The 18,315-nt window shown below is 38.5% G+C and overlaps 1 protein-coding gene across 1 annotated transcript; it reads left to right on the forward strand.

Annotated features, from left to right (window-relative positions):
- On the forward strand, nt 12,434-13,808 carry LOC107610784. The gene is made up of 2 exons (XM_016312786.1): nt 12,434-12,609; nt 13,088-13,808. Exons 1-2 carry the CDS (start codon nt 12,434-12,436, stop codon nt 13,806-13,808), a joined length of 897 nt encoding a protein of 298 aa, XP_016168272.1.

The following is an 18,315-nucleotide window of genomic DNA, read 5'->3' on the forward strand; positions in this document are numbered from 1 at the left end:
ATTTTTAATTCTCACTTGCATTTACTCTTATTCTCATTTCATTGTTCTACTACTGCTACTACAAAGCTCACTTACATCTAGGAGAGATCTCAACAACTCCTGAATAAAGGAGATTGTTATCCACAAATAATGGTGGAACTACTCCAATGATAATTTTTGGCTCATCATCTATAAGTATACTGACACCCCTCAGATATACTTACATTCTAATCTATTAAAAACCTGCCAAAATTCCTTAGTAACTTAAGTATCAGAGTCTCTTGCAGGTACTACCACCCACCTCCTCACAAGTAACTCGGACGGCGGCACTTCGACACCAACAAGTCGAACGCTGCCACTCAAAGAAGTCTAAACCTCACGTCCAGGTCTAGATACAACCCAGTTTCAGGTAACCATTGGAACATTGGCGCCGTTGCTGGAGAATTGAAAGTTAACACCTCATGGCTGATGAAAGACCCTAGATTTTTAAAATTAATAATAAATTTATTTATGATTTATTATATTTAATTAAGATTATATTTTAAGTCCAGGTCTACAGTTTCAGGTAACCATTGGAACATTGGCGCCGTTGCTGGAGAATTGAAAGTTAACACCTCATGGCTGATGAAAGACCCTAAAGACCCTAGTTTAATAATAAATTTATTTATGATTTATTATATTTAATTAAGATTATATTTTAAGAGATTTTATATATAAGTTAAGCAATTTCTTATTTATGATTTAAAACTTTAGTAATTGAAAAATAATAAGAATTTTATATGTTTTAATTTAAATATTTAGATTTTGAACCTTATCTTATAAATAAAAGAAAATTAATTTCGTTATCTTTAATTATTGAATTAGAATATTTATTTGAGAATGAATAATAATTTGATGAATAAATAGTATTTTGATTAAAGATAATTTTATTGGATTTAAAACTGATTTTTCAATTACTATATTAGCCCTATTTTTTATTAAAAATTATCTACCTACCTCTACTCTTTTTTCCCAAATCAAAACCCTAACACACTCACACACTCACCCACCAGCACTAACAGCCGCCATCACCCCATGTTACCCATGCACGAAGAAGCAAAAAAGAAAAAGAAAAGAGAAGAGAGGGAGAAATGGAGAGGGGGAAGAAGAAAGGGAGAAGGGAAGGAGAGGGAGACAGTGTGGTGAGCGTCACTGCTACCGTTGCCGTCGCTGTGCCGTTGAGAGGTGAGAATATCACGGAGAGGGAAGCATCGCCGTTAAGCCAGAGCCACTGCTGGAATTTTCGTCGTCGTCGTCGTCGTCTAGCCAGGAGGAGAGGGGAAACGTCGTCGTCGCTGGAGGAACCAGAGGGGGGAGAGGGAGCTCGCGCAAGTTGGAGGGGTTGTCTTCGCGCACCGTTGCCGTTCCGTCATGCTCATCGCTGTAATATGTAATGTTTGTGAATTATTTCTATAAAAGACTCTTATTTTGTGTGTGTACGTTATTAAAAAAAATATTTTCGATTTTTCGAGAAAAAAATCTATACGGTTCAAATTAAAGACTCCTATTTTATTATTAAATATATGAGAGTTATATGAAATTCGTAATATCTACGTTGCTATTAGAGTAGCGCAACCAGAAGCCTAATATTCCCTTAATAAGAGTGTTACAATGAGTTAATACTCAAATTGACCCCTGAAATTTGATCCCTGACTCAATTTAGCCCTCATGGTTTCAATTGACTCTAATTGTACCCTGAAATTTTGACCCGCGCCTCAAATTGGCCCTTATATCGTTTTCCGTCACCGGAGAGCTGACCTGGCAATTTTAAATGACACCTAGCACTCTCAAAATGACGCCGTTTTACTGTTGGCACCGAAATATTTAGAAACAACGTCGTTGACATGAGAAATGGGTTAAATGAAAATCCAAACATTAACCACTTCAAAAGTAAAACCCAATTGACCCTTCCTTTTCCTCCTCCTCCCCTTGTATACGTTCCCGTCAGAGAAGAACCATGGGTATCGCAGTAATGGAGGTTTGAAGCTTTTCTTACTTGTTTCACCCCCCATTGTGAAGATTAATTACTTGGGAGTCACCATCTCTTCAAAATTAGGTTAGTAACAAAATTGTTGCTCTCAACATACCATGCTCTGTTTTTCTCAAAATGTTGGTTGTGGGTTGTTTTTCATTTTTTTTCACTCTACTTCATCAGTGAAACTTTGGGAGAATATGGTTGATTATGATTGTTAATGATGATAGAGTTTTTGTATGTTAGGGTTTAATTTTTTGCATGTATGTGGCTGTGATCAACTTAATCGTTCCATTCTTTGTCCATTTGAGCAGTCATTGATTCTTCATATTCCATTTTAAAATAACAATTTTATTCCTTCATATCCCATTTTAATTTAATTGTTGACTGGGTAATTTCTTGTAAAAATAAAATATTTCACAACAATTTTAGTAAAGACTAATAACTAACAAGTGCTAGAACACTCAAGTGTTTCTTACCGTAGACAGACACAAATTAAATATTGAGCCATTCTAAGATTTTCATTTAGTGTTTATACTGCATGCATTGATTTAGAGATCAAACATGAATAATTGCCTTGTTTATGTTTTCTTTATTTTTCTTTATTTCTTCTCGTTCTTTTTACTTCAAGTATAAAAATGAAACCTCTGTCTCATTGTAGAACCTGTTATAAATGGAACTCTTTAATATCTGTCCAGTACTTTTCTATTGAAATTACATATATTTATTTATTGGAGTAACCATTATTAGAACAATTGTATTACTCCTTCAGCAATTTAAAAGAACAATTTTATTCTTTTATGTTTGTCTAATAGTATAACTGTACAACTACATATATTTTTTGTGCTGAACATCGTCTGCATCAATGACCACCATGAGTGTTTTATTATACATCTGAAATTAAGTGATAATCATAAACTGAACTACTTGATTTTCCTTAGACATTGACATTAGCACTATGGCTTGGAGGTGTCGTAGATGATCATATTCAAGATTTTAGTGCATTTTGAGCATTGTGGTGTTATATCTAATCAGCGGGTGGTTAAAATTTTTGAAACTATGTCACGTCATTTTGGCCTGGTAACAATTATATATGTATTCAGATACTTGTGACTATTAGTTATGTAATTGATTGTGTGAAGATTTTAACTTCTTTGTTCTACTTTGGCAATCAATTGTGAAAAATCTTTGCCCTTTTATTCTCTTTTCTTTTTTTTCTAGACAGGACAATGAGTTTTTCTTATTTGTTTTTCCACTTGAAGTTTGAAAATAATGCTCATTGGTTTAGGATACGAGGGGGCATACAAAGAGGAGTTGCGCTCATAGGAAAGCTAATGACCTTGTTAATGCAGCAGCGGCGGTTGTTGCAAAAGAAAAAGGTTCTAAGGTTGGAGAGACTACAGATCCAGCAAATGCTGCTATTACTGACACCCAAGCTGCTGAGATTAATGAAAATGCTCCATTAGCACCAGGGCAAGTTGTTGATGATGCTTGAATAATAACAAAATAAAAAAATCTATAAAAAAATTCTTATAAAAATATAATTTATTTTTAAAAATTATATATTTTTTAAATAAATATTTAATTATCTATAAAAAATTTATTTTCATCACTTTTTCACTCTCCCATGCACTTTTTTTCATAACTACCTGTTCATATCCTAACCCAATAATAAAACCAAGTCCAAAGTATATAACCCCAATGCACAAAAGAAAGGCCCACAAACCTTTCTTCATCTGGCCAACCTACACGAGAAATGGATCCATTGATCCGTCATAATCTTAACTACACCAATAGATCCGCCCAACAATTCAAATATGAGACTTTAATAACCCCTAGATAAAACATAAAAGGAAGAAATAACTACCCACCAGAGTAGGAAGGGAAGTTACAAGAGTGATGATAAATCCATAATTCTCACTATATAAATACTGCTCAAATCTCAGGTATCTCTGAATCCCAATCTACTAAAAATCTGCCTAAACCTTGCTAACTTAAGCATCAGAGTACCTTGTAGGTACCACTCCCATTCTCACTCGTAGACCTCAGATGACTTCGCCCCATTGAAGGAGACGTCAACACCACCACAAAAAGCGTATGAATCTCACGTTTAGACCCAAATTACCAATTTCAGGTAATCCTTAGAACATTGGCACCATGCCGGAGCCTAGAGTCAACACCCAATCATGGCAGACAACTACTTAGAAGACAGACGAATGACATCTGAATTAGAACCCCAAAAAGAAGAACAGATTAACGATGACCAAGTAATTGTTCTACCTCCTCCTCACCAAGAGGTATGGGGACTAATAAAGGAAGAGATTGAAACGACCCAAGAAAAATAGGATCAAAAGTCCATAGACCTAGAACTTCAGGAGACAGAAACACAACGAAATTAATGAGGTTGGTTCAAGGACATCAAGATCGGTTGGAACAACTCGAGATTGAGCTGGAACGACAACGTGAGTCTGAAAGATCCCTATGACATGAAGTACAACGACGAAGGGAATTGAAAGAAAAACTAGAAAGGTTGGAATCCAACCTCATGGGTAGGAGATCCTGAATTGATCGAGAAACTATGCCTTTAGGGAGTGAAGATCCATTCTCAAAAGAAATCATGCGAGCTAAAGTTTCTAGAAACTTTAAAAGTCCAGATATAGACATCTACAATGGAATGAGAGACCCACAACACCACCTAAGTGTAAGACCCTGGATTTCTAAAAAAAAATAAAAAATATAAATTTATTTATAATTTATTATATTTAATTAAGATTATATTTTTAAGAGATTTTATATATAAATTAAGTAATTTCTTATTTATGATTTAAAACTTTAGTAATTGAATAATAATAAAAATTTTATATACTTTAAGTTGAATAATTAGAATTTTTAACTTTATTTTATGATTATAAAGGAAATTGATGTTTATTATTAATAATTGGTATTTTTATAAATATTAGTGTTGGATTAAAATTTGTTTCCAATTACTCAATTACCCTTACTCTTATTAAAATTACCTAAACTACCTTAACCCTAACCCTAATTTCAAAACACACACACACAAAAAACCATAAATTGCCACCGTCTCACCGCTACCCTAAACCTCCTTTCTCACTCTCACCAACAGCCACTTTCACACATACGAAAGGAACCAAGAAAGAGAGAATGAGAGGGAGCTGCGATCCAAAGAGGAAGGAGGAAGGAGACCGCCGATGCCAGCTACGCCACTGCCACCATGTCTATCTACCATCGCGTTGCCACCGCTAGAAGCTGTCACCGCCGCTGTTCTGTCAAGAGGAGACCAAACCACAAGGGAGGAGGAAATTGCGCATTGCCATCGTGCCTTTTTTGTCGCCGTCGTCCATGGAGCTGCCGCATCTGGGCACCGAGAGGATGCCCGTCGCTGTCGATCCGGCCTTGAACTGCCGCTGCATGCGTCGCCGCCGTTCACGCGCTCTGCCGTCGCTGCTGGGGATGCGGTCACTAAGCCTCTGGCCGCCGGGAACGGCACTGTGGCCATCGGAATCTTTGCTTGAGCCATTTCCATATGGTGTGGTCGTTCCTCCTTTGTTATGGTAAGCATTTTCATTCCGGAACCGTTAAAAATTAGTATTTTGTTATGTTCGGCTACAGATTCTGAGATTTTGGCAACGTAGCATCGTGTTCTGGTTATTACGAGTCATGATTGAAGCAGCCACCGCTACAGGCCAGAAGAAAAAGGGGATTTTTATGCATTTCATAGCTTTCGGGTTTCAACAATTGAGGTAGGGGCGATTTTTTAAACTTAATTTACTATCAATAATTGTTATAAGTCGATATTAATATGAAAAATATATTTTTATGATTTTGTAAGTCTTATGGATTGAACTGAGTTGCCTTGAATGAATGTAAATGCTTGTTTGAATGGTCTATTGATTGATTGAAGATGTTTAGTTGAGTTTGTACTTGGTTTAAGCATGTGATGATGATGGTTGGATTGTGGCTGTTTCTGATTATTAAATTGAAAAGTTGGTTTGATTAAATACTATGATAAGTGATTTTCTTAGTTTGGAGTTAATTTGATATTGAAAATGAACCGATATTAGAAGTGGGTTTTGTTGATTTATCAGATATGATTATGAGATTTGGAAATAATTTTTGGTATTGAAATTAGTTTGATTTATTGAAAATGGTTGAAAAGAGTTTAAATTCGAAAACGGATTTGAATTTAGCTCGAGGAATATGAGAATAAATGAGACATGTGACCACAGGTAAGAGGCAGTGGCGTTGTCCACTTACTCCGGGAAAGATATGAAGAGGAAGAATGATGAAAACTAAGTTTGAATTATGAAATTAAATGCATATGCTAAACAAGGCATGAATAATGGTTGATTGGTGATGAGTATGTCTGTGTTTTCTCTCTGGTTGTAAGGGTGACTGGTGCACGAAATTGTGATCCTTGGTAATGGCTCCAAAAACTTGGTGCTCTAATCTTAATTTATAATTTGTCACAACTTCGATACAACTAACCAGCAAGTGCACTGGGCCGTCCAAGTAATAAAACCTTACGTGAGTAAGGGTCGATCCCATGGAGATTGTTGGTATGAAGCAAGCTATGGTCACCTTGTAAATCTCAGTCAGGCGGATATCAAATGGTTATAGAGTTTTCGAATAATAATAATAAATAAACAGAAAATAAAGATAGAAATACTTATGTAAATCATTGGTGAGAATTTCAGATAAGCGTGTAGAGATGCTTTCGTTCCTCTGAACCTCTGCTTTCCTGCTGTCTTCATCCAATCCTTCTTACTCCTTTCTATGGCAAGCTTTATATAGGGCATCACCGTTGTCAATGGCTACATCCCATCCTCTCTGTGAAAATGGTCCAAATACTCTGTCACGGCACGGCTAATCATCTCGAGGTTCTCGATCATACTGGAATAGGATTCACCCTCCTTTTGCGTCTATCACTACGCCCAGCACTCGCGAGTTTGAAGTTCATCACAGCCATCCCTTCCGAGATCCTACTCGGAATACCACAGACAAGGTTTAGACTTTTCAGATCTCAGGAATGGCCATCCATGGGTTCTAACTTATACCACGAAGACACTAATAACTCGGACTCGGTCCCCTGTATTAGATATGCAAGAGATATTCATTCTAGCTTGTTTGCATGTAGAACGGAAGTGTTTGTCAGGCACGCGTTCATAAGTGAGAATGATGATGAGCGTCACATAATCATCACATTCATCATGTTCTTGGGTGTGAATGGATATCTTAGAAGCGGAATAAATTGAATTGAATATAAAACAGTAGTACTTTGCATTAAATCATGAGGAACAGCAGAGCTCCACACCTTAATCTATGGAGTGCAGAAACTCTACCGTTGAAAATACATAAGTGATAATGGAGTTCATTGGTCTCGGCCCCAGAGGGGAACCGGAGTAACCAAGACTAAAAATGATCCGAAGATTATCTATCCAATAGTAAAAAGTCCTATTTATACTAAACTAGTTACTAGGGTTTATAGAAGTAAGTAATTGATGAATAAATCAACTTTCGGGGCCCACTTGGTGTGTGCTTGGGCTGAGCTTGAAGTTTACACGTGCAGAGGCTTCTTTTGGAGTTGAACGCCAAGTTGTAACGTGTTTTTGGCGTTCAACTCTGGTTCGTGACGTGTTTTTGGCGTTTAACTCCAGACTGCAGCGTAGAACTGGCGTTCAACACCCTTTTGCGTCATCTAAACCCGGCCAAAGTATAGACTATTATATATTTCTGAAAAGCCCTGGATGTCTACTTTCCAACGCAATTGAAATTGCGCCATTTTGAGTTCTATAGCTCCAGAAAATCCACTTTGAGTGAAGGGAGGTCAGAATCCAACAGCATCAGCAGTCCTTCTTCAACCTCTGAATCTGATTTTTGCTCAAGTCTCTCAATTTCAGCCAGAAAATACCTGAAATCACAGAAAAACACACAAACTCATAGTAAAGTCCAGAAATGTGAATTTAACATAAAAACTAATAAGAACATCCCTAAAAGTAACTAGATCCTACTAAAAACATACTAAAAACAATGCCAAAAAGCGTATAAATTATCCGCTCATCAGTGACAGGGCACATAATCCCTCTATTGGTGACAGGGCACGTATTCCCTCTGATGGTATTAATGCGCAACAGAGAGACAGTATAAGAATCGGCAAAATTGTTTTTATAAAAATAATAATTTTAAGTGCCCGAGATAGATTCAAAATTTAGAAGTTTTAATTTGAAAATAAAAAGGTGAAATTTGGTTTCAGTGAATTTTTCTTAGTCAGAAAAGGTATTTTCTGCGAAAGACCGAGAACCGACAGCCGAACCAGTTGAATCGGTTTAAATCTGTCTGGTACTGTGTTTTGAGAAAAATAATATTTTGAAAATGGTTTTATTGTTTTGAAAAGGTAAAAATAATTTAGAAGTGAAAACCGGGCACTAATCTTAAAGGTTTTGGCCCAAAGTGGGCCAAACAAACCAAAAACGCTACGCGGTTGGACCGGGCCCAAGTTGGGTCCAATGCCCAACATATATAAGCTCATTAAATGAGCTTTTCAACTCATTCCATCCTCATTTGAAGAAGGGGGCACTGCTGAGTTGAGAGTAGAGGGAGAAGAAAGAACACTATTCACCCTCACCTTCTTTTGCTTGTAACATAAGCTACGGAGCTCCGATTGATGAGCCATTTGCGACCACGCGAAGCTCTCGTCGAGCTCTACGTTTTTATCTAAAGAAATCTGGTAAGATTCCTCTCTTCATGCTCCAGTTTTCAGCCCTAATTTTCTGCGTTTTTGGGGTTTGGTTTTTTAGTGGTTTTTGTGGTTTCTTTATGATGTGTAGAAAAATCTTGGAAAATTTGGTTAAAGTTTAATGGTTGGATTAGGAGATATAAATGTTTGAACTTTGTTACTTTAAAAATGATTTTCTGCTGCTACATAATCAAACTAGCAACTTTCCAAGCCTATATCTCCCAATTCTGACCATAGTTTTGAGTGGGACCAAAGGGACATTGAGACTTGGACTGTTTTCTTGTTTGGGTTAAAATTTTAGGCTATTATAAATTGTGTAGGAGTTGTGCTCATTTTAAAAATAGAGCTCTTAGCTATTTTGACAGCAAAACTAGTTTTTGAAAGTAAACTTGTAATCAGTATAACTCTCTCCAGAAAAATGATTTTTCTATGAGACTTTGACTGATTTAAAGCTCTATGAGTCTAGTTTATTTCTGGAAAATTTCAGATACATCAAATAAAAATATGATTTTTGGTGGATTTTCTGAGAACAGGGTAGCTTGCTGTCTTGGTGCAGAGATTTCAAACTTAAAATCAGTTTTTGCAAGAGAAATGGTTTTCCTTTTTATTTTATTCAATTATTTTACCTTCCCAACAAGCTTGTAAACTTCTGAGACACCTTTTTAAGATTCTTGGACTTATTTTCGGGCATCAAACATGGGAAGGGTCCTAGGAGACTTAACTTGGGTTTATCTTTGAAAAGTTAGCAAACGGAGATTTAAGTTTTTGGTGTATTGAGGATGAGTTTGGTTGACAGAGAGGGAAGAGTAGTGAACTTGGTGATTACTGAAAAGGAAGTGAGAAATTGGTGAATTGATGAGTTCGGAATGGAATTGCTTATGATGAGTTTGAGAAATATGAATGTTTAAGAATGTTAATGGAATGATGATCGTGATGAATGTTGAGAGTGTGCCAGGCACTATATCCTTGGAATGATAATGATTGAAAGAGAGTGTGTCAGGCACTATATCCTTGGAATGCTAAGAGTTGATAATTGGAAATGATTTGAGATGAGAAATGATGATGATTTGAGGTTGATGGACTTGCGGATGTGGATAGTGAGCCAGGCACTATATCCTTGGAGTGATTCGTGATGAATTATATGTTGTTGTTGTTTTCCTTTTCTGCCGTAAGAGTGTGCCAGGCACTATATTCTCGGATTGAGCATGCAAGTGTGCCAGACACTATATCCTCGGAACGATAGTGTGCCAGGCAATATATCCTCGGAACAAAAGCGTGCTAGGCGCTATATCCTCGGAAGTGGCAGAAAGGCGACATCCGAAAGGATGTGTCGGATTGGCATACATAGACCGACAAGTGATATCACGAGCCAATAGGACAAGCATCATCATATGCATTTCTTATGTGCTTATTTGCTTTGATTACTTGAGTTTGCCTAATTGTATAACATGCCTACTTGCTTCTTGAATTACTTGCTGTATATGAAAACTATCTGTGTTTTACTTGCTTGCATTATCTTGTGTTTGTCTGGTGCTGAGGAGGTTAGGTAGGTGGTGGCGATGGGATCGAACGGACGTTAGGTTGGCGAAGGCTGTGGGATACAGCAGTGTGACTAGTACTAGTTAGAAATCCTTTAAGTTTAGAAAATCCTGGTTATTGTTTATGGTTTACGTTAATTATAATTGTTCTAAGCTTAATTATCAGTTTGGTGTGAAGTTCTAGGATTGCCTTCGGCATTCTGGGGTCCGGAGTCTTACATCTTACATTATTGGGCATTGTTACCATACTGAGAATCTCCGGATCTCATACCATATGTTGTTGTTGTTTTTCAGACGCAGGTTGCAAATCCACCTCGGTGAGATTGCGGGTATGGTGACAGAGCGGAGTATGGTTTCTCCTTCGTTTATTTCTATTTTCTTGTGGTAGTTACTCTCACATCTTTTGTATATTTATCTTTATGGCCTCAGAGGCTTATTTGAGAGAATAGTTGTATAAGCTGTTTTTAACTCCAAAACTCTGTATGTCTATATATGCTAGTCGGCTTAAACTCCGCAAGCTGCGGCTAGTTCCCTATGATTATTATACTTTTATATCTATATATATGTTCCATTCTTTTACATATATACCTTGTGTCTTGTGCGTTAGCTTTGTGTGAACGTTTCGCGCTTTTGTAATCCTGTTTTTGAGCTTAATCCTTCATCGGGCTTCTAGAATATATTATTTCCTTCTATATAAATATGTATAAGCCTTAGAATGTTGTAACCTTTGATTAACCTTTGCCTTACGGCTAGAGGTAAGGCTTAGGATAATTGGGGTGTTACAGACAGTGTTCGGATTAGCTGCCAGACATGTTGGGTTTGGCTATATAACTGACAAATGAGCTCATTAGCCACAGGGCAGACATGCATCATGTCGCATTTGTTTGCTTTGTTTGGGTGTGCTTAATTATTTTGGTTTGCCTATCTAATAAAATTCGGTTTAACTGGTAACTGTAATACTTACTGTAACTGTCCTTTAAATGTGTTTGCCTTATATTTGTTTGTGCTTGTGATTGATTTCTGTTTTGAGTATTTTGGGGGTGGATTGATGATAGCGGTGATGGTGATTTGTTTTGATTTGGGCCAGAGGCCGTGATTGGTTGGAATCAATGGTAAGTATTTTGGCTGAGATGGTTTCTTAGTATATTCTGAAATGTATGGAATGTTTTTGTGTGAAGTTTTTATAAGAAAAATATGAGTTTTTAAATTTGGATAATGAACTAACGATTCACTTTGACTGAAAGTAGTTTTATTTAATATATCTTCTTATAATAATTCCTAAACCCTCTACTGAGAACCAGCGAGGATGATGTTCTCACCCCCTACAGCTTTTAACTTTTTTAGGATGGACGAGGAAGCTTGCAAAATTTTTGTTAATAAGTTCTTACATGTGCTATTTCTGTTTCGTATATATTTTGTCCTAGTTTTTCCCTCGCCTTCATCATTATGACTTTGTAAGAGGGATAGGAGTTGTATGATTTGCATGTATATAATATATGTAAGTTACTTGAATAATAAGTTTTGTATATATATATATATATATATGCTTGTTGATTTTCAAGATAAAGTATTTTTTCAATTTTTTTCAAAGAAAACAGTGACACAGTTTCGAGTTAAAGGCTCATATTTTATTATTAAGTATATGAAGTTGTCGTAATACCCCTTGCTATCAGAATGGCACAGCCGGAAGCGTGACATTCTGATAGTGAGGGTGTTACAGCGGATGATCACTTTGAAGACGGACGTACAACATCCGAATCAGAACCAGAGTACCAAAATGAAGGCAAAGATGACCAAGCCATTGTGATATACCCTCAGAGAACAGAAGGACCACATGGTAAAGGTACCTCGAGAAACCCTCCTCGTAGAAGAATCCATTTCGAGATTCACCATCCAGAGGATGAAGATCAACCCCATTCTACCGAACTTATGGGACTACTACATGGACATCATGGCTGACTTGAACAACTCGAATAGGAGATAGAGTGGCAAAGGGAGGCATAGAGAAACCTGAAGAAAGAAATCAAGTGACGAAGAGAGCTGGAAGAAAAGCTCTCAAAATTGTAATCCGACCTCTGAAGTAGAAATCGACGTGCGACTCGGGAAGATACCCCACTAAGAGGAGAAGATCCTTTCATCGAAGACATCATGTGGGCAAAGGTTCCAAGAAATTTTAAAAGCCCTAACATGAACCTTTATGATGGAACAACTGACCCGAGGCACCACTTAAGCAACTTCAAGAGTCGGATGTATTTGGCCGATGCTTCAGATGTGACTCGTTACAAGGCCTTCCCAACAACTCTTACTAAGTCGCCCATGAAATGGTTTGACAGTCTATCACCTAAGTCGGTCACCAGCTTCGATGACCTCGCAAGGAAATTCCTTTTTCAATTCAAAAAGACAAGGTCAAACATGCACTTAGTCTGCTAGGAGTCAAACAAGAGATCAAAGAATCCCTCAAAGACTACATGGAGAGATTCAACAAGGTGTGCCTTGAGATCCAAAATTTGCACACTGAAACACTAATAATTAGGTTGGTTAATGGTCTTCGAGAGGGGTCTTTCTCCCAGTCCATCTCAAAGCGGCACCCGACCTCCTTAAATGAAGTACAAGAGCAAGCTGAGAAGTACATTAACATGGAGGAAAATGCCATGCTACAAGAACTTAATTTTCGATAAACACAACTATATCAAACTCGAGAGAAGGAGAAAGAGCCCAAGAAGAAGGAAGAACACATTTGGAGAAACCAAAGAGGTACCACAATTACACCCCGCTGCGAGTTTCTCTTGTCGATGTCTATAGGGAAATTTGCCATACCGAGAAGCTTCCCCCTCCTCATCCAATTAAAAATAAGAAGGGTGGAAGTCACACTGAATATTGTGAGTATCATAAGCTATACAGACAATCTACAAATGATTGTTACGACCTAAAAAATGTGATAGAAAAACTGGTCAAGAAAGGTCGGTTGAATAAGTATCTCATAGAAAGGTCGGACAGTCAGGAGAAGAGAAAAAGAGATGAAAAAGATACCGGCCGAAGAGATCGGTCCACCCAAACTCCAGAAAGACATATCCACATGATAGCAGGTGGATTTGCCGAAGTTGGGCTCACTAAGTCATCCCGAAAGAGACACCTAAAGGAAATCTACCAAGTGGAGGAAGAAATCCTTGACTCGCCAACTATTTCTTTCACAAAAGAAGATGCACAGGGTATAATACCCGAGCATGATGACCCCGTGGTAATTACCTTGATACTTGCTAATGCAAATCTTCATTGGACCTTGATGGATCAAGGAAGCTCAGCTGATATTCTATTCAAGCCTACTTTCGACAAACTAGGGTTGGAAGAGAAAGAACTGAAGGCATACTCAGACACTCTCTACGGGCTAGGAGATACGCCTATCAGACCATTGAGTTTCATTTTCCTACATACTATCTTCGGAAAAGGGATGAGATCCGAAACCCTGAACATTGAATACATTGTTCTTGTTGTAGCTTCAGCCTACAATGCCCTGATAGGTTAGACAACTCTGAACCGACTAGGAGCCGTTGTCTCTACCCCACACCTCTGCATGAAATTCTCGATGCAGGAAGGGATTGCTACTATCAGAAGGGATCAAAAGTTAGCAAGAAAATGTTACAACGAAAGCTTGAATCTGTGTGGTAAAGGTAAAGAAGTTAACTCAATTGAACTCGGCAAAGTCCGAAGTAGAGACGACCTAAGACCATAACCTAAAGGAAAGCCGGAGGAAGTGTAGATCAGGGATGAAGTCGGAAAAACCACTAACATTGGGGTAAACCTAGGACAGATTTGAAGGAAGATTACATCAAACTCCTACATGAATATTCTGATCTCTTTGCTTGGAAAGCATCTGATATGCCGGGAATTGATTCTGAACTCATGAATCACAAGTTCGCAGTGTATCCTGGATCCCGACCCGTTCAGGAAAAAAGCGTAAATTCGGGCCTGAACAACCTTAGTGGTCGAAAAACAAGTTCAAGCATTATTAGAAGCCGGGTTCATCAGGGAAGTCAAATACCCGCTATGGTTGGCAAATGTTGTGTTGGTAAAAAAGCAAAATGGAAAGTGGAGAATGTGCGTCGATTACACCAACCTCAATAAAGCTTGTCCAAAGGATCCATACCCTCTTTCCAATATTTATGCTTTAGTAGATTCATCCTCAAGATACCAATACTTATCTTTTATGGATGCATACTCGGGATATAACCAAATCTCGATGTTTAAATTGGATCAGAAGAAGACATCATTCATCACTCCAAGAGCGAATTATTGTTACGTAGTCATGCCATTTGGTTTAAAAAGTGCAAGGGCTACATATCAGAGATTGATGAACAAAATGTTTGTAGCCCACCTCGGAAAAATAATGGAGGTATATGTAGATGACATGCTAGTAAAAACCAAGGAGGAAGCAAATCTCCTGACCGATCTCTCACAACTGTTTAACACGATAAGGAAGCACGGGATGAGATTAAATCCCACAAAGTGCACCTTTGCAGTAGAAGCAAAAGAATTTTCGAGGTTCATGCTCACACAAAGGAAAATTGAAGCCAATCACGACAAGTGTAGAGCTATCTTAGATATGAGAAGTCCGACCTATTTAAAAGAAGTCCAACAGTTGAATGGCCGACTTGCAGCACTATCCAGATTCTTGGCAGGGTCAGCTTTAAAATCCTTACCCTTTTTTCATTACTCAAAAAAAGGATGCCAATTCGAATGGACTCCTGAATGTAAAGAACCTTTTCAAGAGTTCAAAAACTTAATAAGTCAACCACCCATTCTTACTCAGCCAAAAACAGGGGAGGAACTTGTATTATACTAGCCATCACTGATAAGGCGGTAGCTTCATCTCTGATGCGGGAAGATGAAGTCGGACAATATCCCATCTATTTTACCAGTAAATTCTTACAAGCACTAGAATTGAGGTGCAAAAAAATAGAAAAATTTGCATATGCCTTAATTCTGGTGTCTAGAAGGCTCTGACCTTACTTCCAAGCACACACCATAAAGGTCCGAACTAATCAACCCATGAAGCAGATCCTCCAGAAAATAGGCATAGCAGGTCAGATGGTACAATGGGCCATAGAATTGTCCGAGTTCAACCTAAAATATGAAACTCGGATAGCCATTAAGACCCAATACTTCATCAACTTTCTGGCAGGATACACTAGTGACAAAGCTGGGACCTCCACAACCTGGAGCCTATATGTGGACAGATCCTCCGATAAAGTCGGGAGTGGCGCAGGCATCATCTTGGTCAACGAAAAAGGCACCCAAATAGAGCTTTCCCTAAACTTTGAATTCCCTTCTTCTAACAACCAGGCCGAGTATGAAGTCATGATTGCAGGCTTGAAACTTTTCAAAGAAGTTGGAGCAACAAAGGTCGTTATTTTTAGTGATTCTAAAATTGTAACTTCTCAAATCAATGGAGAGTATCAAGCGAAGGACCCCAATATGAAAAAGTACTTAGAGAAGATACTCGAACAACTTCAACAATACCTTGAGACTGAGGTCCGACATATAACTCGAGAGCTTAACAGCAGAGCTGACGCCCTTTCCAAACTAGCAAGTACTAAGCCAGGGGAAAATAACAAAAGCTTGATTCAAGAAACTCTCAAAGAACCATCAGTCAGCAAACCAGACAACAAGTTGTTCATATAACCTATCTCCGGTATGGACCTCGGGTGGATGACTCCCCTGATCGAATATTTGAAATTCGACATCCTCCTTGAGGAACAGAAGGAGGTCAAAAGAATCCGAAGGGTAGCCCAAAACTACACCTTAGTGCATAATGTCCTCTATAGAAGAGGGATATCAACACCCTTGCTAAAATGTGTCCCGACTTGTAGAACCGAAAAATTCTTGGAAGAGATACACAATGGCATATGCGGGACCCACCTCGGAGCTCGATCACTAGCTAGGAAAGTAATCCGTGCAGGGTTCTTTTGGTTGACCTTACAAAGAGATGCGACCGACTTTGTCAAAAAATGCCCACCTTGTCAGATACATGCTAACTTCTACGTCGCTCCCCCTGAAGAACTCATCAGTATAACCTCCCCATAGCCTTTTTCAAAATGGGGGCTGGACCTACTTGGGCCTTTTTTCCAAGCTCTGGGACAAGTTAAGTACCTCATCGTTGGGGGTGGATTACTTCACAAGCTGGATTGAAGCTGAAATACTAGCTACTATCATTGCCCAAAAAAGCCAAAAATTTCTGTATAGGAATATATTACTCGATTTGGGGTCCCACATTCCATCACCACAGACAATGGTAATCAATTTACCGACTCTACTTTTAGGAGCTTAGTGTCGAGTATGAAGATCAAACATCAGTTCACATCGGTAGAGCATTCCCAAGCTAATGGGCAAGCAGAGACAGCAAATAAAGTCATACTAGCTGGATTAAAGAAAATGTTACAAGACGCAAAAGGAGCATGGATAGAAGAACTTCCACAAGTCCTCATTCGACAATTGGGGAGACACTAAGGGTAAGATTTTATGACGAGGTAGGAAACATCCAAGCCTAGAAAGAGGAACTCGAACTCCTCCCAGAAGTTCGAGAACAAGTTCAAATAAGAGAAGCCGCGCTAAAACAAAGAATGTCGGCCAGATATAATAAGAAGTTCATTCGAAGAAGCTTTACCACAAGCGACTTGGTCCTGATAAAAAATGACATCGGGGTAACCAAGTCGGGCGAAGGGAAGCTCACTACTAATTGGAAAAGACCTTTCAAGATAGCAGAAGTCTTAGGGAAAGGCTACTACAAGGTGTTCGACCTAAATGGAACCGAGCTCCCAAGGTCGTGGCACGCATGCAACATGAAGAGATATCATAGCTAGAAGCGCACCTCGCTCCCTGGTGTACTCTTTTTTCCGACTTCATGATTTTTTTTCGAAGAGGGTTTTTCTGGATGGGGTTTTAACGAGGAATCAAAGCGAGGGCTAGGGGCATACCACCCTTAGTAACAAAAGCATTTTGTAAATCATTTTTAATTTAATGATAAAGTATTCTTAAATTCCATTGTTTATTCTATGACACGCGTCGATTTAAGCTCGAAAAAATGCGAAAATCCGTTGTCCGACCTAAATGGTCGGTAAGATAAAGCAACGAGGTACAAGTCGGTGTAAAGATGTTATACACGTCGATCATAAAAGCCCGTGTTTTACGACTCACAAGTCGAGCGATGTTTGGGCCCCAAAACGCATCGCAAAAATAATCTAAGTTTTAAAATGGCCGACTTCCAAAAAGAAATCGGTCATCCGAGTATAGCAATGGAAAAATCCTTTACTTAGAAACAAATTCTAAGTTAAAGAAAGGGTAATCACTCCCAGCATACAAAGGAGCTTCTTATAAAGCTTTGCAACAATTAAGATAAACAAAAATATCTATAAAAAAGGTACTTAAAAAGTTATTAAATCCTTAAAGGATTGGCATCCACAAGAGTGCGCAAAAACATACAAAAATATAAAGTGTTCATAAAGGACCCACAAGTTGGGTCTTGAAAGAGCAACTAAACAGGACCAATAAGAGGATTCTAATCATCAGAAGTCACAACAGTGGAGGTTTCAAGCTGAGAAGAGGAGGTCGGCACGTTCTCCTCAGTCGGAACGACTTCGGGCTGAGGAGAGGGAGTCGGCATTGTCTCCTCGGACGAGACTAACCTGAAGTTGAGCCTTCAAGTTTTCAAACATTTCATTTGTACCCTCAGTGACCGACTCCTCTAAGTCGACATATTCATCCTTAAGTCGCCTCACCTCCTCTTTCAGATCCAAGTTCTCTCCAAAAACTCGGGTATAGCTTTCTTCAGCTTTCTTCATCAAACCCTCAGCCATTGCACAAGAAGCTGCAGACTGCTTCTCCTTTTCCCGAGCCTTAAGGAGGTGGAATTCTAACTTAGATTTCTCTTCCTCCCACTCCTTCTTGGCTTCGTGAAGGGAGGCCACCTCGACTTGTAAAGCCTCTAAAGAGTGCTGAGTAGCACCCAAAGGAGCCTTTTACAACTCCTTCAGCAA

This window comes from Arachis ipaensis, chromosome B08 (assembly GCF_000816755.2).
Source record: "Arachis ipaensis cultivar K30076 chromosome B08, Araip1.1, whole genome shotgun sequence".
Taxonomy (NCBI): Eukaryota; Viridiplantae; Streptophyta; class Magnoliopsida; order Fabales; family Fabaceae; genus Arachis; species Arachis ipaensis.